Source organism: Adiantum capillus-veneris, chromosome 5, assembly GCF_014529385.1.
Source record: "Adiantum capillus-veneris isolate H3 chromosome 5, ASM1452938v2, whole genome shotgun sequence".
NCBI classification, from domain to species: Eukaryota; Viridiplantae; Streptophyta; class Polypodiopsida; order Polypodiales; family Pteridaceae; genus Adiantum; species Adiantum capillus-veneris.
Window position 1 is genome coordinate 124,530,111 of NC_140935.1, and position 19,247 is coordinate 124,549,357.

The following is a 19,247-nucleotide window of genomic DNA, read 5'->3' on the forward strand; positions in this document are numbered from 1 at the left end:
GACATCTTACTTATAAGGAAATGCACAGACATGGTGGTCTACTCTGTTGTTACACAAAGAAGCGCCTACGACGTGGGTAAAATTCAAGAAAATTTCACGTCAACTTGGATATCAGAAGAATATGAAGAAGATGTCATTACGGCTTGGCATCATTTGAGAATGACTAAGAAAGATACATTGGATGTGTCGCAAAGTGATGACGTGGAATGACCTAACGTACGTACTCCACACAAAGAGGGGTAAAAACCCTACTGAGAGATACAGAAGAGATGTACCAACTTGCGGAACCTATCCGAGAGGCCTAAAATTAAATAAAATCCATTTTATAAATTGTTCCAACTTATGAGGTCTTATCTGATGGGGCCTAAGGGATAAAGACTAAAAGTGGCGTGGAGGATTGATGACGTGGAAGTTCTATGGACGCCCGTAAATTCCGTTGATAAAGTGGCAAGCCATACGGACTTCCGCGATCTGCGCTGCTGACGTGGCACCTATATAAATTTCCACAAATCATGTTGGCTCCCCCCTAGCACTAGCTTTTGGGCCAAGATGCTTTTAGACTTGAAGCTTTTCATATATACTGCTTTTGGAAGGCCTAGGACCTATTTGAGTGTCAGGGCCTCAATCTCAAGCAGATGAGCTTGGGAGCACTGCTGAGAAGAGGACCCTTGTGTTATGAGCGCGTATAGAGCTAGAAGAGAGCAAGAGGAGGCACTCACAATGTACAAGAACTTGGATTTGATGATAAGCTTAATATTGATTACAAGACTTAATACTTTATTAAGAGAGCTAGATACAAGACTTGGATTACATGACTCGAGTACAAGACAAGGCTTGATTGCAAGGACAAGACTTGAACATAAGACAAGAACTAGAAGAGGGATTTCCTCATAGGAGGCTCACAACTGGTGTTGGCAAGACTGAGGGGCTTGTGGCCCAAGACCCCTATTTATACTAGTGCTTGAGGAGGTTACTTGAGGCGATTAGGACTTTCTAGGTTCTTCTTAAAGAGGTTAGAATCTTCTAGAACCTTCTTGATCCTTCTAGTTCTTCTAGAACCTTCTAGATCCTTCTTCAACTTTCTAGAGCTTTCCAGAAACGTCTAGATTCTTCCGGAATCTTCTCCAAGCTTCTAGAAACTTCTTGATCCTTCTAGTTCTTCTAGAACAGATCCTTCTTCAACTTTTTAGAGCTTTCCAGAAACTTCCAGATTCTTCCGAAATCTTCTCCATGTTTCTAGAAACTTCTAGAATCTTCTAGATCTTTCTAGATTCTTCTAGAGCCTTCTAGCGATGATGTAGGCGATGATGCAAGCAACGACTGACTCTCAAGCATCCATGACATTACCCCCTCCTTTAGCGACAAGTTCCACGAGGAGCTGTGGTGTTACTTGAGTTGGGCTTCCATGGATATTGTTGATGGAACTCTTGGGCTTTGAGAGATGCATGTTGTAGATTTGTGTGTTGGTTCCCAGGTTCGTTCACTAACATCATAGCCTTTCCAATGCACCAAGTAGTGTAACCTGCCACGCGAAACTCGAGAATCTCCTCATATTCGTCATGTCCTTGAATCTCAACCGGAGGAGGTAGTTGTAAGGCTCTTCCTGGGATCTTAGATGTGTGACAAGGTTCTAGGACTGAAACATAAAAGACCGGATGGATTTTCATGGATGAGGGCAATCGGAGTCGATAGGTGACTGGATTGACTTGACGGATAATTTTAAACGGGCCAAGCCTTCGATAATCAAGCTTTTGACAGGGAGGAGATGAACGCAGATCACACTTTATCCCCTTCTATGTATTTTGGATGCTGCATGCGATGGAGATCTGCACTTTCCTTATACTTGGATTGAGCTTCTTTGATATGAATCGTAAGTTCTTTGTGAATTGCAGATAATTGTTGTGTAAGATAAATAGCAGCTGGATTCTTGACTTGATAGTGTCTGTGGATATCCTGTTTGGGATGTTGACCATAATTAGCAAAGAATGGAGTGTGACGGGTGGAGGCATGAAAACTGTTATTATAGGAGAATTCTGCTAGCGGTAGGAGCTTGACCCAATTATCCTGGTGATAATTGATAGTACAGCGGAGATACTGTTCCAAAACTTGATTTACTCTCTCTGTTTGTCCATCACTTTGTAGGTGATTGGCTGAGGGGAGGTTGATTTGTACTCCGAGTAGCTTGAATAAGCTTTTCCAAAAGCTAGAGATGAATTGTAAGCCTCAATCAGAAACTATGTCATCCGGTAATCCGTGATAACAATAGATATGCTGTAGAAAGAGTTTGGCCGTACCTTCGCTGGTGATGGTTTTAGTGGTTGGAATGAAGTGTGCCATTTTTGTAAACCGATCCACGACTACTAATATGGAGTCAAATCCTTGTGACAAGGGTAGCTCTACAATGAAATCCATGGAGATGGATGACCATGGTTTGGTTGGAATGGACAAGGGATGGAGTAACCCATGAGGACGATGACGAGGGGCCTTTGATCTATTGCAAGTGTCACAAGTGCCTACATACTCCTTGACAAGCTTCCACATTTGAGGCCACCAAAAGTCACGCGAGAGAAGCTCAATTGTCTTATTAACCCCAAAATGCCCTGCTGATGGAAGATCGTGCCGTTGCTGAAGTACCTCCAAGCGTGTTGGTCCTGGCGGAATATAGAGAAGACCCTTATAGTAAATTAGTCCATCAATTTCTTGAAAGTCCTCATTAACCTCTTGTCCTTGTAGTTGTTGTCTAATATTCTGAGCAAGTGGGTCTTTGGCAATTTGCATCTTCACCTTAGAAAGAAAAGTAGAATCTTCAGGAGCTTGCCTCATGGTGGCGTTTAGCTTAAGCTACTCAGGTTTCAGAATCACTGACTCTTGTTGATCAAATGCTGTGTCGCCTTCTCTAGGTGCAAGGTAGGATCTTCTTGACAAGGCATCTGGCTTAGCTTGTTGACGGCCAGGTCTATAACAGATAAGAAAATCAAACCTTGATAGGATACCACTCCACCTAGCTTGGCGACGATTCAAGACGCGGAATGTCATGAAGTATTCCAAATTCTTGTGATCTGTATAGACAGTGATCTTATGAGGAGCTCCTTCAAGTAGGTGACGCCTAGTGTCAAAGGAGTCGATGATTGCTAAGAGCTCTTTGTCATGGATTTCATAATTGATTTCTGTAGCTGAGAACTTGCGGGAATGAAAAGCCACTGGATGTACTCGACCATCCTCTCCTACTTGGGATAGAATAGCGCCAAGAGCAAAATCTGAAGTGTCTGTTTCTAGGATGAAAGGCTTTGTAGGAGCTACGTGAATTAGAATGGGTGCGGTCGTGAAAGCTTGCTTGAGAGTCTGAAATGCTTTCGCGGCCTCTGAGTCCCAGCCAAACTTATTATGGCCTGTCAACCTTGTGAGTGCTGTAACCACCTTGGGGTACCCCTGTAAAAAGATACAATAAAAATTTGCAAATCCGAGGAAACATTGAACATCTCTTACCGAGGTGGGTGTCTCCCAATCAAGGATGGTTTGAACCTTCTTTGGATCCATGGAGATTCCCTTTTCAGAAATTACATAACCAAGAAATTCCACCTTAGATTGATGAAAAGAGCACTTCTCCAATTTTGCATATAACCCTGATGCACGAAGCTTTTCAAGCACTATCGTACATGGTGCTCATGCTCTTCTTGATCCTTGGAAAATATCAAGATATCATCCAAATATATTACCACAAAATAATCCAAATACTCCCGAAAGATATCGTTCATTAAATGTTGAAAAAACAACTGGGGCATGTGTGAGACCAAATGGCATGACGGTATATTCAAAGTGGCAATACCTTGTCCGAAAGACTGGTTTCAATTCAACACCTTCTTTGATTCTGACTAGGTTGTAAGCACCACGAAGATCTATTTTTGTAAATATTCTTGCTTTGCCAAGGCGCTCAAGAAGCTCTGGGATCAAGGGAAGGGGATAGCGATTCTTGACGGTGATCTTGTTTATGCCCCTATAATCCACACACATCCGGAGAGTTCCGTCCTTCTTTACAAAGAGTATTGGAGCTCTTGCTGGGGACTTTGAATGTCGTATGAACCCCTTAGCAAGATTCTCATCAATATTTTTCCGTAATTCTACCAATTCATCTTGAGATAGCTTGTATATTGGGCCAAAAAGGGATTGGGTTCCCTCCTGAATCTCTATAGCACAATCATAGGGTCGATGCTCCCGTAAGAGGTCTGCATTCTTCTTCTCAAAAACATCTATGTAATCTTGATATTGACATGGCAATGCCTCCATGATTTTTGTTGTCAACGTGTCGGTTGGTGTTGCAAATATCAGGAAAGTTGGATACTTTTTGGCTGCACGCATGAAGACCTTGCTCCAAGCTATATAGGCCTATTATGCCTTCCCTTCTTCTTTTGGACTTTTCGTGGTTCAATTCTCCGAACCCTCCAATCATGTCATGATAATGTAATTCAAGCCACGGTAGCCCAATAACAATTGGACTACTTGGGCTTTATATAATATTGAACGCTATTCTTGAAACATGCTCTTGCAAAGTTACTTCTGTGGGGCGAGTTTCATACCTGACATCCCCTGAAGCGAGGGGACGACCATCAATGACTTCTACAATTGCTGAATGAGATTTCTCCACAAGTGGTATGCCTTGTTCTTTTGCAAATTCTTTGTCCATGAAGCATGCCGTTGCGCCTGAATCTAGTAATGCTTCAGAATCCATGTGCCTACCCGGCATATGGATCTTGACTGGTAGCATAAAACTTGGAAGTGGAATCAGCGGGAAGAAAGAGACCTTTTTTTGCTTGTCTTTTGTCCAACCAGTCGGTCTCTATTGGGGTTGGACGTCCATGTTTTCCGAACATGTTGAGGCCATTGCGCCATGAACCTTCATCCTTCTCTTACTTGGACACTCTTGAGCCATGTGCCCCTGCTCTCCACAATACATACATAAGCCATTAATGCGTCGCCTTTGCTTCTCCTGGGCTGAGAGAGGTTGAAACCGTGCTGAATCAATTTGCATGGGCTCAATGATTGATTCATGGCCCTGTTGAGGTGTGTAGCCATTATGTGTCGCTTCTATTTGGGATCGCAATGGTGCCCCAAGACGCCTCTCTTGTCTCCTCTCAAATAGTCGATTATCACATTCTATTGCTTGAGAGATGAACTCGCTTAGTGTGTGAACCTTTGGCATAGTCAATAAGAGATCTTTTACGTCATCCTTTAATCCCCACCGAAATTGGCTAATGAAATATTCCTCATGCCAAGTCAGATCACAAGTGAGCTGTTGGATGCATAGACGAATGCAAGTCTCGATCCTTCGCGGAGATTTCTAAGTTTGGTTTCAGCAACCCTTGCTCTATCAGTATCCCCAAGGGTTGCAAAGAACTCCCGCACAAAAGCTTCAAAGTCCCTCTAGTAATTTCTCTTCTAGGAGAGAGAGTGAAATCACACAATCTCTTGCTCTTCAATGTGGTCTTGGCTACTTTGGAGCATTCTTTGCCAAGTATGGCGGTCTTACCCTCTCCAATGACTTCCCACCTCCGACAAATCCCTTGTAAAATCCCTATCCTCTCTCTTTTATTAAGCTAGTGTAGCAAGCAACCATGTAAATTCCCCATCCCTTGACTCTCTCTCCCTCTATTTCTCTCTCTCTCTCCCTTCTCTCCCATAAGACTATTAATCTGGCACACATACACCTAGCCAAACAAGGGTGACCCACGCTTACATGGCCCTTGTTTTAGCTCATTAAAATTTTGGAAAATTCCACCCCCTTTCTTTATATAAGGAGGGGTCTATATCACCAAAAAAACGAATCCTACTCCATGCAAAGGGTTTTGGGAGACACCATCACCCCACAAGGTTTAAGGAGGTTATGCAGCAACACATGATACACACACACACACACACACACACAAGAAGAGATACGGAACACGCAAATAATAGTGCACATCCCACCTCCCATCACCATCAACCGACACACCTTGGTGCAAATCGAAATGGAAGACTCGACATTCAACATCAACAAGAATAAAGGTCACCCTCATGCTACTCCTTGACATCACCTCCCATCCATCAATGAGGCACCCACGGTCTCCTCCCTTTTCTCTTGCCCTTCTCTAACCAATATATCTTTCTCCTACAAATGATCTACTCTTTTCTTTATGCCACTCTCTATATTGTATTGGATATCAAAAACTTGTGAGCATATCATACGGTTGTTTCTTTATTTTGCTTTGCATGTAGAGGTGTGCGGGTTCCCCACCTCTTGTATGAATAGTAATCCACACACCTACACACACAACTCTCACTATCTATCTCGACTCATTTCTCTGTCACCACATACCACATGAGGTGTGAGCTAGTGAATCAATTCATACCATGTTTGGTTGTGTGACATGGTGTGTGGTGTGCTATATAATCTTGTCTTTGCGTCCTAGCCACGTCCCAAGCTAGGTGGTGCCCCCTATTGTTTGCCTTTCGTGATGAGGCCATCATGCGTTAGCCTTGGTGTTCAGGCCACTAAGTCTATCTTGCAAAATCGCCTATCAACAGCACTAGGGACCAGAAGATGGGTTGGTTCCTCGTCTTGAAGGAGTTCTTTTTTTCTTATTACTTCTAGACAATTACAAGAACATAAATTCGAAACAACATACATTGTTCGTATGCCAAGTATTTTTTTGATGCATAAGAATGCATGAAATTCATAAGTCTATCGCCTGAAATTTTTCATTTATGTAGCCGTGAACAGTTAAGTCTGATTTGTATTGAGAATTTCTACGCGAGAGAGGCGTCTACTGATATCTTATCGCTTAGGAGATATCCACACAAGTTCTTCTGGGTTGAATTCTGTTTCTGGTACGTGTCAGAGTGCTGAAATTTTCATGGGCAGCCAATACTGCGCTTGTCTGAGTGCGTCTATTCCCCACAAGAACGCACACAAGCTCCTATGGCTGCACTCTACCTCCGCCGTAGGATTCAATGTCTCTGCACAGACTTTAAAGTAGAGAAATTGTGTGTGTGTGTGTGTGTGAGAGAGAGAGAGAGAGAGGACTGAACTGAGAGTGGAAAGAGGAGACTCTGCCAGGGTGGAAACTGCTACATAACGCTATCAAGAGGTAGAGCTCTTCTTATGCCCGTGCGAGTGAATTCGCCATCTAGCGCTACATCAAAGAGGGAGAAAGATCGTAAAAGAAACTCCACGCTGGTCCTCAGTTTTCTCACGCTGCTCTCGAGTTTTTTTTAATGTTTATTAAATCTGGCAACGTTCAAACTGGCCGGCTACCGAGTGTATAAGGTTTTTTACCTTTACACTTAAAACATTAAATTCCAGTTTTCTCGCCAATCTGGGGCATTATTAACCCGACCGATTTCATATCTCGTCCAAAACATCAATTCCAGTCTGCAGCCGTGAGCAAAACATCAATTCATCAAGGGAAGCTACCATTGGATATACCGCAAGAGATTTCCTCCAAATCAGCCTCAAGGTGTGTGGGCAGCCCTCGGTCACAATTAAGCAAGGCATAGGGCAGCCCTCTGATGTGCAAACCTGCAAAGAACAGTAGCACTAGAGAGAGAAAGACAGATGACACGTAGAGAGTGAACATTGCAAAGAGAAAAACGGTAGAGAGTCATGATCGTTGCCAAATCCCAAAATGCTAGAGAGAGGAAAGAGATTGTGACTCAAATGCTGGCTATGCACACTGCAACATGTGAGAAAAATACAATGAAAGGGAGGCCCCTATATAGGGACCTAAGAAAAATGCCCAAGCCAAAACCCAAATATACCCCACGGCCCATAAATTGGGGCGCCCTACGAAAAAACTGCTAAACCGGCAAAAAAATGGCATGCATAGCACAAATGAGAACTTGACCCCAAACTGCTGGGGGTCCTCCCTCATGCCAGCCTACTAGGTGGGTAAATACATGGCTCATATTTAATCAGCTCCTGGGAGATACTGGAGCCACCACTGGACAGAAATGAAGCTCTAACAGGAAAAGCCACACAGGTGGGCGATAGTGCCACTGAATGCCCTGGCCCACCTTGAAGAAAGGCCTGGCCGCCACCCTTGTATGAAAGCCTTGTGCTGGAGCATGTTTGGCCATGTTATGCACAAATACGAGTTAGATTCATAAGTGAACTGCCCTTAAGAAATAAACATTCTGAGCCTAGCAGGCAAAAGCAACCTAGAGAAAAAAAAAAGCATCTGTCATTCTCTGTTGCACCTTATATGTGAACACGAAAAGCACATAATGAATAATCTAATCCACACCATAGATATCAGAGTCCTAAAAGAAACTTTTTAAAATCAATGGTCATCCAAACAAAGGCAACCTAGAGACAAAAAGAACTTGTGATTTTCTGCTTCACCAGAATTTTTAAGCACTGGAAGCACATATTAAATAATCTAATCCACATCATGGACATCTGAGACATAAAAGAACCTTTGAATTTGTCTAGAAGCTCACATTATACTGCAGGTAGCCAGAATCACCAAGACCAAACACGGCAAATTTCAGGCTTTTCAACCATGCAGTACTTAAGCTTCGCCTCAGCAAAAATTTCCAAAAAATCTGAAAAGACAAATGGAACAGGTACCCATCTTCAAACGATGTAAAGAACAAACTTTAGGGATAAAAAGCAAACAAAAACTTGCCTTCATCATATCTGGTGGATCACCTTGGCCAGTAGTTGACACAATAAATATTGCCAATTTTTCGCTTTCAAGTTTGCCCTACAAAAGGAAAGCAGCTCTTGTCACCTAGTGAGTCGTGACAATCTACACAAAAAGTTCACAGTTGAGTTGCTAGGTTCTTTACATTTGCATCTGAGACTAAAAAATAGCGTCATGTTTGTTGGCATATCATTATCTGTCCTTGCATTAGCGGCAGTGAAATTTTATTTTGTTTGAGATATATCAGCTTAACATTCATCGGCCTGCTGAGCTTATGAATGTAACTTAAATGTGTGCATTCAAGCAGTTATCTGAAGCAGTGCCTCAATGCATTTGGGTGTGGTAGAAGGCTTAGTTCCACGACATGGCCAAGAGGCACAAGACATCGGTAGAAATTTTTTGAGGAAATACATACCTAGATGCATCCTGGATAAGCCCAGAAGGAAAGAGCAGAGTATACACTAGTCACCAATGAGACAATCAGCTCCGACATGAATAGTACTGACCAGATACTACCACATTTCCATTGACGTCTTCAGCAACCAATAACGAGTGTACAACCAGGTACCAACACACACACACACACACACACACACAGCATACCTAAATACAAAGATCTGCGTACTGACTATTGTTGCAACGCTAGAGATGCAGAGCAGACTCTGCCATAATGAAGCCTCACACCCAAAAGAAGCATTAGATGGCCAGTATTCGAGCAGTTTAGAGGAAGCGGATAAGAAATATGCACCAGTGATGATAGAAAGAATTGACACAATATCAATTCACAAGGCGACTTCTGCGTGTCCGCCATACAAATACCGGGATGAATCCAAGGCAATAAGCCCAGATTCAACTTTAAAGGATATAGACTCACGGTAATTACCCATAAGACGATAAAGCCATCAACTCCATCATGCATAGTATTGACAACTATCACAACATTACCACAAACATTCTTAGTGCCCAATAGTGGGACTGACGGAAAACGTCCCCCAATGGATTATTAGCAGAATCTCCCCAATTTTGCATCGAAGCTTCGCTTAGGCAATAGAACCAGCTGCACATCTGAAGGAATCATACAATTCAGAAACTATTGAAACAAATGCAGGTGCGGTAAACAACTTTCAAGATGCTTGGAAAGCAGCTCCTGTCATTCATTGATGAGAAATCTTGTGTATTTCTCCAACTCCATCATACTCAGATACCACTGTTACCAGCAAGCACCACATGCCAAAGGGAAAATCACTAAAACAAGACACTACTGTTGACTTCTTGCGAGTCCGAACAGCATCACCCTCGTACAATCCGAACGATGTCCTAAACGCGTTCTTGTACGCATCTCCAAGAGCGATCCTAATCTGATGATAGCCACTTTTCAAATTGATTCTTCTGAAGCACGAAGAACCTTGTGATCTATCAACTATATCATCGATCCTTGTTCTTGATAGTGATTTTGTTGACAGAGAGAGAGAGAGAGAGAAATGAAATGAAATGAAATGTTATATTAACGTCTTCAAAAGGCCAAAATGACCTATGAGACCAATCAGTTACAAAATAGTGAATCTAATACCATGTCTGGGTACAAAAGAACTAGAAAAGAACTAGAAGTGGAACAAAATACTACTACTACTACTACAATCTAAAACTACGTGGGTGTAGCAGCTGATACAATAGGTACCCGGTAAACTGGATGTAACAGTGTGTGAAACAAAGATGGAAGAAATGGTGAGGATCCATCCTCATCTGCACTCTGGATGTCGAGAGAGTATGGCTCGAATCTTCTGTTGTAGTCTCCGTCGATGCTGTGTAGCTCCTCTCCTCAGTCGCGGTCGTCTGTATCTCTGTAGCTCCAATGCTCGGTCGATGAGAGTGCCAGTAGTGGTCGAATGAGTGTGGGACGAGCTCTGCAGTGGTGGCTGCTCCTCTGGCTGTCCCATATCTAGTGAAAAGAAATCTGTAATGTGTCTCTGGGACTGCCTCTCTCTAGCTCTCCCCAGTAAAGTGTCTCTATACCTGTGTAACTCAAGTAGATATAGTCCAAGACATCTCTGATCCTCATAACTCATGACCCTAGATAGAGGACCAAAACCCTCTCTGAATAAGCAGTGGAAATGCCCCCGTATCTCATAGAACACTGTGCAATGACATATGTAGTGCAACTCTGTCTCTGGCTCTCTCTGGCATAATCGGCATATCTTGCTGTCTGCTGGTATCCCTCTGAATCTACCAATCTCAATCTCGAGCTGATGTGAGGATGTGCGTATCTGACCAATGGCACAACGCAAACCATGAGACATATGTGTGTCCATGTAGCTGGGTCGAATCACAAACCCATCTCCTGTGAGGTGGAGAAGATGCTCTCTATAGAAAGCCATCTTCGTGCTCAACTCCTAAGGCGGCTCTATCCATGTCCTCTTGGTGTCGAGCTGGATCAGGTCCTGACGAATGAGTCTAGTGATCTCCACCCGTGTAAGAGACAGCGAGGGTGCCTCGAGAGAATACTGGAAAGGGGGCAACCTGTCCATGGTGAAGCCATGCGTCTGAAACCATGAAGTCATCTGTGCATACCAGCATGAAGTGTCCCCCTGTAGAGCTAACTGTCTGGAAGACTCAAGGGCCAGTCTAGCATATCTGTCTCTAGTAGTATCCCATAGGCTGTGCACAAAGGACACTGATCTGGTAAGCGCCTCAATCTCCATGGGGGGGGCAGCTAGCTCTGCTCGAATGATCGCGTGAGGTACGGAGGCCTTGGCTCTAATCAATCGGGAGATCATAGATACCAAGGGCCTCTCCATACGTCTCCAACCATCCTGGCCTACAGAAGGTCCCCAAACCTGTACCCCATACATCATAGCTGAGGCTACTAAAGTATCAAAGAGCCATAACTTTGTCCGAGGTTCCTGGAATTGAACCTGCGAACACATCCTCTCCAAGCCTCCCAAGGCCGCATAAGCTCTGGTCAGTCTAGTCTCTGCTGCTCTCCCCAAAGAAAACCTCGGCCCAGTGAAGACTATCCCAAGGTAAGTGTATGCATCTGTATACTCCACAATCTCTTGACCATACGTGAAGGTCGGTGCCGATCTCCTGATCCACTGCGGTGTGGTGTTAAACACCATGACCTTGGTTTTACCAAGGTTTACAGACAATCCACTATCCTCTGCAAAACTGTGTAATGCATCCAACTGTCGCTGCATACCCTCTGGTGAGTCAGAGATCAAGACAATATCATCAGCATATAACAACAATGGGATCCACGTCCCTGCCAGCTGGGCACCTCTATCACCCTCTCTGTCAATGTAATCAGACACCTCATCAACATACATACCAAATAGAGTAGGAGACAATGGGCAACCCTGTTTCACCCCGATAGTGGAGTGAACTAAGTCAGATATCCCCTCTGGGGTGCGTACATGTCCCATCACTGATCTGTATAAAGCTATAATCCCCCAAATCAACACTGTGGGCACCCCCATCTCCTGCAGTCTGCGCATCAGTCGAGCTCTCGGTACCATGTCAAATGCTTTGCGGAAATCCACAAAGCTACAATAAATCCGTCTCCCATGTGACCTGCCCTCCTCAATGATAGCTCTGAGTGTCAGAATATGGGAGAGAGAGAGAGAGAGAGAGAGAGAGAGAGAGAGAGAGAGAGAGAGATTGCAACTGCCTGAAAACGCTAGAGAGAAGAGAGAGAAAACGCCAAAGGGAGCAGTAGTCCCAAGCGTTGGCTCAATACTTGCTAATGACACGATGAATGAAGTAGAAGGAGGTGGGGTCCCTATAGGGACTCCTATATTTCTCCCTACTCTCATCCCAGCAATAAACCACAGAGACACAAATCAGAAATGTGTGATCCTTGTCAAGGCCCATAGGATACGTGGAACCTCAACTGCATAGGAACCGGTGCATGGTCAGACAGCACTCTAAGAATCTATCTAATCACCCTCTCTCTCTCTCTCTCTCTCTCTCTCTCTCTCTCTCTCTCTCTCTCTCTCTCTCTCTCTCTCTCAAAATGAGGCATCTTGAAACACCAGATCAGAAATGTGTGATCTTTGTCAAGGCCTAGAGGATACATGACACATGAGACGGGGAGTGGCGGAGTTCCACCCAAGAGAGCACTGGCCCCAACCCCTGGCGCCCCTTTCAGTATTTCTTTATATTGCTGCGACACGGTACAAGTCGGTACTCTGTCATCTGCACTCCCGCGCGGAGACGTGGCACATATTTAAAGGCCCTGGGCCTTTCTAAAAGCAGTTTACATGAAAAGCATGAAGCCTAAAAGCAATTGGTCCAAAGCGTGGAACCCAAAAGTTGCTAGCACGTTTCACGAAAATCCTTACTGCCATGTCAACAACCTGTCAACGCGAATTATGAGCATCCATACAGTGCCACGTCAACATGTCGATGGAAAACACCAAGGTAGTACCGTACGTACGTACGGATGCAATCCGTACGGTACGTCCGTACAGTACGGATCCGTACCGTACGGATTGCATCCGTACGGTGCAGTATTTTTATAAAAAAAAATTGGCCAGCGCGTGTGGCGTCCATTGCAGCGATAGGGTAGCGTTTTATTTTTTCAGTAAAGCTCTTTACAGAGAGTGTGCGCTTCTGTAAAAGTTGCAGAGCAGGTGCAGAGCAAGTGCAGAGCAGGTCTGTGAGCGCCTTTCTTGCAAAGAAAACACCATGCCTCGCGAAGCCAACCCCCTCTGGAACATTCACACTAATGTCATTGAGATTGTGAAGACTCCAGGGCAATCCGGATCAGGTACACGACGTTGGCAATGCAAGTATTGTGGGATGCAGAAGACCAGTACGGTCACTCGTGTCGTCAGACACTTGACGGCAATAGGATGTACAGCCAATTGTGGAGCATGCAAGAAGGTGCCGCCTGCTGTAAAAGATCAACTGATTGCAGAAAAATTTCCAGCAATGGCAGGAGTAAACAAAGGTAGGGGAAAACAATCTACACAAGATGCTCTTCATGATGCCCTTCTCGGAGACCTTGGGGAGACGGACACTCAAGATCAAACGGTGGGAAGTAGTGAACCTAGTGCACAGGCTCAGTCTAACAGGAAGAGGGCTCGTGTCATGCAAGATGTTGAGGATGTGTTTTCTGAGGATGTTAATGATACGGAGGATGTCACAGGGCCTAGGCAGACCACCTTGCCCTCGCGTGTGCATACTCAATCTTGGATCAAGGAGCGACAAAAGGTGGCGGAGATGGAGATTGCTCGCACTCTTATTGAGTGCAACATCTCCTTCAATGTATTGAGGACTGACCAATGGAAAAGGATGGTGAAGGCTATTGCTCAGGTTGGTCCCACAGATACATGGACTGACTTAGAGTACAAGAAAATGCGCACAACAATGCTTGATGAGCAAAAGGCTTTGATTGACAGGGCTTTGGTTCCAGTGAAGGCAGGATGGAAACAATTTGGGTGCACAATCATTTCAGATGGTTGGAGTGACATACGTCGACGACACATCATCAACATTCTTGTGTCATCTTGCCTTGGCACATATTTTTTGCGAGCCGTGGATGCAGGGAAGGCAAGGGAACATATCACAGGTCAGTTCATTTACACGCACATTCGGCAGGCCATTAGAGACGTTGGCGCAGAGAATGTGGTACAGGTTGTCACTGATAATGCATCAAATTGCAAAGCAATGGGTGACTTGATTTCAGCAGAGTTTCCATCCATAGTTTGGACCCCCTGTGCTGCACATTGCCTTGATTTACTCATGGAGGGGATAGGGAAACTCCCTTGGGTGCTGCCTATTGTGTCTGATGCAACAAAGATCACCACTTTCTTCCGCAAGAAGCACCAAGCACTTGCCATCTTTAGGAGCCACAGCCAGTTGGATATGGTACGGCCTTCAAAAACCAGGTTTTCCTATATGTATTTGGTGCTCCATAGGCTCTTCAAGCTAAGGGATTCCCTGATGCAAACAGTGGTGGATCCCAAATGGAGAGACATGCACAATTCCCAGCAGGAGAACACTAAGTACATCCAGAGGCGTGTTCTTGATGAGAGCTTTTGGACAGAGGTGCAGTCTCTCACAGTGGCTTTGCAGCCTGTTCACGTGTTGCTGCGTGTCACGGATATGGAGGGGTCCACACTAGGGCTGGTTTACCATCTATTCTTGCAGATGAAGAGCCACATTAGAGAGTGTCCTTCTTTGTCTCAGCAGCGGTATGTTTCCTTGATTGCATCATTGACAATTGTTGGCAATTGTTTTTTTTTAGATAGCTCGGACCTGCTACACTGAGATGCTTCTTTTTTGATGGATGTGTGCAGACGAGATGACATACTGGCTATTGTGGAGAGTCGGTGGACGTTCATGAGCCGTCCTATACATGGAATGGCTGCATGTCTCCATCCTCTCTACAAAAAGCCAGAACTATTCCATGATAGAGATTTGCTTGCACTACGCGATTCATACATCTCGTTGAGGTATGACGAGGACACACAACTGGAGATTGATGCTGAGATGACGAGCTTCATCAACAGCTTAGGTCCTTCCTTTGTGCGGCTTGTGGCACTGAGATAGGAGGCCACCAAGTTTCCTTTGACTTGGTGACAGAGCTATGGGAGACAGGGTCTTCCCAAGCTTACGGATCTTGCATTACGCCTACTTTCGTAGGTAAATACGAAACCTAAACCATTGCCACTTTTGCAGGTAAATACTAAACCCTAAATCATTGTAATTTCCCAATTGAAGGATTGCTCTGCGGGTGCTTGTGAGCGCAACTAGAGTGCCTACTCATTGATCCACACCAAAATACGCAATAGGCTAAGCACTGCGCAACTAGAGAGGTTGGTTTACTGTAGAGCCAACATGAAGCTTGTGCGAGCCTACCATGCTTTGGGGACACCAAAGCAGGTAATATTAAATATGTAGTTTTGTTAACTCGTCGATTTTACTTATGATGATATGATCGAACTCTTTGTAACGTACGTTCGGTTTTTTCTATGAGCAGGTAGATCCCACGCAGGTTAAGATGGTGCCTGATTCCACTATAGAGAACATTGAGCAGCAGACAAGAGATGAGCAGGAGGAGATTCATCGACTACTTCATAGAGAGTTGGAGAGTGTGGATCGACGAGTGACCAGATCACGAGCACGGGCATACAACATTCCACTCCAAGAGCGAGCTCCAGATCCAGATATTGCATGACGTGAGAGCATTCGCAAAGGAAAGCTTCCTGTCCGCAAAGCACAAGTACGTGCAAATGAGGCGGTTCATCTCATTCACGCCACAGAGGAGGAGGATCTTGAGGATGTTGCAGAGCAGCCACAGGTGTCTATGGTTGTGGAGCCAGAGTACGACGACGAGGGCAATGTCTTGTCACATGGAGACATTCTCTCCTCTGCAGAGAGCTCATCTTCATCCGATGATGAGTTCTAAGCTAGTTGTCTTGGGAGAGAGAGACTTGAGTCTCTTGACTGAGGACTCCATTGGGTTTTTTCTAGTATTATTCATGCTATGTATTAGTTTTAACTTTTGGCATTTGCACCTTGCTAGTTGATGAGCTTTTGTAGTTGGCATCAGACATTGGTCATGATTGCTATGTCATAATGTCATTCTCATTGGTCATGATTGATATGCCATTTTCATGCCGGGATGATTGTAGTGTTGAGTTTTGTATTTGCAGTATTTTAATCATCATTAGTCAATCTTTGGATCTTCACCCTTGTATGATCATTGATGTACATTGTCTCTTACCTTACAATGCTATGTTGCTTTTGAGATTATGGTATCGAGTCTGTCATACTATTACTGAAATCGGGTATTGTGTCCCATGTTCGTATATGGACCATGGTAGGTCACTTGATTGATGTTTAAATTTTAATGCAGGTAGGCCTTTTCATTTAGCCATATAGATTGATAGTTTATATATTTGTGGGCTTCTTTTGTGAAATTTCAAATGTTTTTCCTAATTTTTAAGGGTTTTTTACCAATAGTGCGTATTTTTACGTACCTTAAACCTCAATCCATACAGGACTGCGTACCTTACGTACCGAATACGTACAAGATTTTACGTTTGGTTCCACCTTGGAAAACACCAAATGTCCGTACAATCCTGCCACGTCATCATCCGCTTGCAAATTAATATGTGTGTGTGGGGGGTCTTGTTTTGCCTTTAGTCACTTGGGCCCCCATCGGACGGACTCTACTTTGTAATTTACCCTCTCAAAGTATAAAGAAATACCGAAAAGGGCGCCAATTTTGGGGCCTACAGGTTGTCGGTGTCACAAAGTGAAGACGTGGCGGACAGCAGAAACCCTAATTTTTGCCAGAAACCCTAAAATTCTTGCAAACCCTAATTTCTGCCAAAAACCCTAATTTTTGGAAATCACGGAGGTTGAAAAAAAAAAATCTTTTTTGAATGATGAGCGACGCGAATTTCGCTTTTGAAGAGAATGCTTTTTTTTAACAAAAAAAAAGGAGAACTTGAGAGAGGAGCTTTTGAACTCTTATGCTTTTTATTTTAAAAGCTTTTGGGGCTCTGCTTTTGGGCATCCCTTGTACCTTTAAATATGTGGAGAGGGCTTCACTTCTTAGAGCATTTGGACGCAGAGTCTGAGAGTGAAACCCTAGCCACACTCTTGTACTTTGATCTGATTAATATAAAAAGAAATACCAAAAGGGGCGCCAGTCTTTAGGGCCAATATCTCTAGGCACGGAACTCCGTCGGGCCAGTGCAAATCTATTGTGATCTGTGAATTGTTTTGAAGTGGTTATTTGGTGTTGTCGCGGTTGATTCTTGGCTTGGAGTGTCCAAGTCTGTTACAGCGGTATCAGAGCACGGCCGATTTCTCTTCTACGGGAAATCCGATCCCCGAAATTTTTTTTCCCGCGGCACCTATGGCTTCAGGCAATGATCAGTCGACTCCCTCTACATCTGGAGATGCGAGCTGGGATCACAACAAAGATTCAGACAAAGTATGGCCCGACTAGGCCTACTCAGGCGGAGCAGCAAGAGATAGAGCGTCGTCAATTGATTGGCAATGCAACAAAGATGATGCTCAATTTTGCCAAGCACCCGAAGATGGCAAAATATATGAACCAGACCTCTTTGGAAGAGGTACAGACAGAGTAGCAGAAAACCACAACACCGCTCCCGAAACCCGCTCTCAAGAAATCTTCTACCTCCAAGAAATATACGGAGAAGGAACTAGAGAACGTGGTTGATGCACGGATTGCTCAGCTTTTCGACGTGCAAAAGAAGGACAAAAAGCACGACAAAAAGCAGAAGAAAGGCACTGACTTCCCAGGACATTTGGGTCGTCGGTCGACATTCGACAAGGCAAAGAAACTGAAGAAGCGCGTCAAGTTTGAAGGCCTACCCAGTTCTTCTTCTTCTTCTTCTTCTTCTTCTTCTGACAGTTCTTCTAGCTCTTCAGACGCGAGCGAAGAAGACAGGAAAAGCAAAAAGCGAAGCAAAAAACAACGCTTCGGAAAGGGCAAGAAAAAGGCAAGGAAGTCTAAGTCTCGCCCAGTGAGTGACACTTCTACAGAGGACTCGTCTACGGACAGTTCAGACTCTGACAACGGGAACTTTTATGCGAACAAGAAGAATTTATACAAAGCCAACCAGTATGACTTTCTCGAAGATAAAAGCAAGAAAGTCCGAGAGTTTAAGGAAGGTGGCCACTCGATCAAGTTTGATACTTTCTCAGGATACTCAGATGCTTCGAAGGCTTTGTCTTTTATACAGCAGTTTGACATCGCTTTTGCGGGAGGACGCTATTCAGAGCACTCCAAGATTCGGAGAGCTGCCTCTTATTTTAAGGGGAATGCTCACACTTGGTGGTCCACGCTTCTATTAAGCAAGATTGTGCCAGTTACATGGCTGAAATTCAAGAGGCTTTTTATTTCTTCTTGGTTGACTCAAGAGTTTGAGCGAGATATACGACCTGCTTGGAACCATCTCCGAATGACCAAGAGCGATACAGTGAATTCTTACTGTGAAAGATTCTGGAACTCTTTTCTACCTGCCTCTTCATTCAAGAAGATCTCGTTCAGAGAACAGATTGAGCGGTTTACATTGGGTCTACCTACAGAGATCCGAGACCACTGCTTGGAACAGAAGTCAGCTTCTATTCAAGAGTTGATGAGTCATGCGAAGCGGGGCTTTGCAATTCACTCTGGCAGTCTGACCTACCCCACAGATGAGGCCACGACACAACGAACCGGACAGACTTCTGGGAATGAAAGTAGAAAAAGAAAGAGCAACCGAGAGAAAAAGGATGCACGACCCAGACTTACTCCTTAGGAGCGAACTCGCTACATCAGGGAGGGGAAGTGCTTTGGATGCGGGGAAACTGGACATATCTCCGCGAAGTGCCCTAAAAAGGCACAGAAAGAACAGAATGACAAGCACGACGAAAGGCCTGAGAGTTCGAGAGCAGCTGAGGACCATGTACGAAAAGGCAAGATGAAAACAGGACTGGTTCCAAATTGTGTGGGTATTGATCCCGACACCATGGATGAGAGTACAGAACTTTGCCAAGCTTGGGGCAAAGTGAAAGATCAAGAGGCCCTGATTTTCTTTGATGGAG

The 19,247-nt window shown here is 44.4% G+C and overlaps 2 protein-coding genes and 1 pseudogene across 2 annotated transcripts in view; 2 read left to right on the top strand and 1 right to left on the bottom strand.

Moving 5' to 3' along the window:
* LOC147458042 (Flavodoxin family protein) overlaps positions 1 to 19,247 on the bottom strand; it is a 184,569-nt gene that overhangs the window by 127,702 nt on the left and 37,620 nt on the right. Inside the window, exons 2-3 of the mRNA XM_086512803.1 lie at positions 8,661 to 8,738; positions 8,473 to 8,577 (exon numbers count right to left, since the gene is read on the bottom strand). Coding sequence (XP_086368929.1) covers positions 8,473 to 8,577; positions 8,661 to 8,738 — 183 coding nt within the window. The remainder of the gene's footprint in view (positions 1 to 8,472; positions 8,578 to 8,660; positions 8,739 to 19,247) is intronic.
* Positions 13,310 to 15,176, top strand: LOC147458043 (uncharacterized). The gene has a single exon (XM_086512804.1). The coding sequence runs from the start codon at positions 13,362 to 13,364 to the stop codon at positions 14,946 to 14,948; it is 1,587 nt and encodes a 528-aa protein (XP_086368930.1). The 5' UTR covers positions 13,310 to 13,361; the 3' UTR covers positions 14,949 to 15,176.
* Positions 15,519 to 16,184, top strand: LOC147458044 (uncharacterized; annotated as a pseudogene).

Coding starts and splice junctions, on each gene's coding strand:
- LOC147458043 (XM_086512804.1), top strand. CDS start 13,362: ATGCCTCGCGAAGCCAACCCCCTCTGGAACATTCACACTAATGTCATT.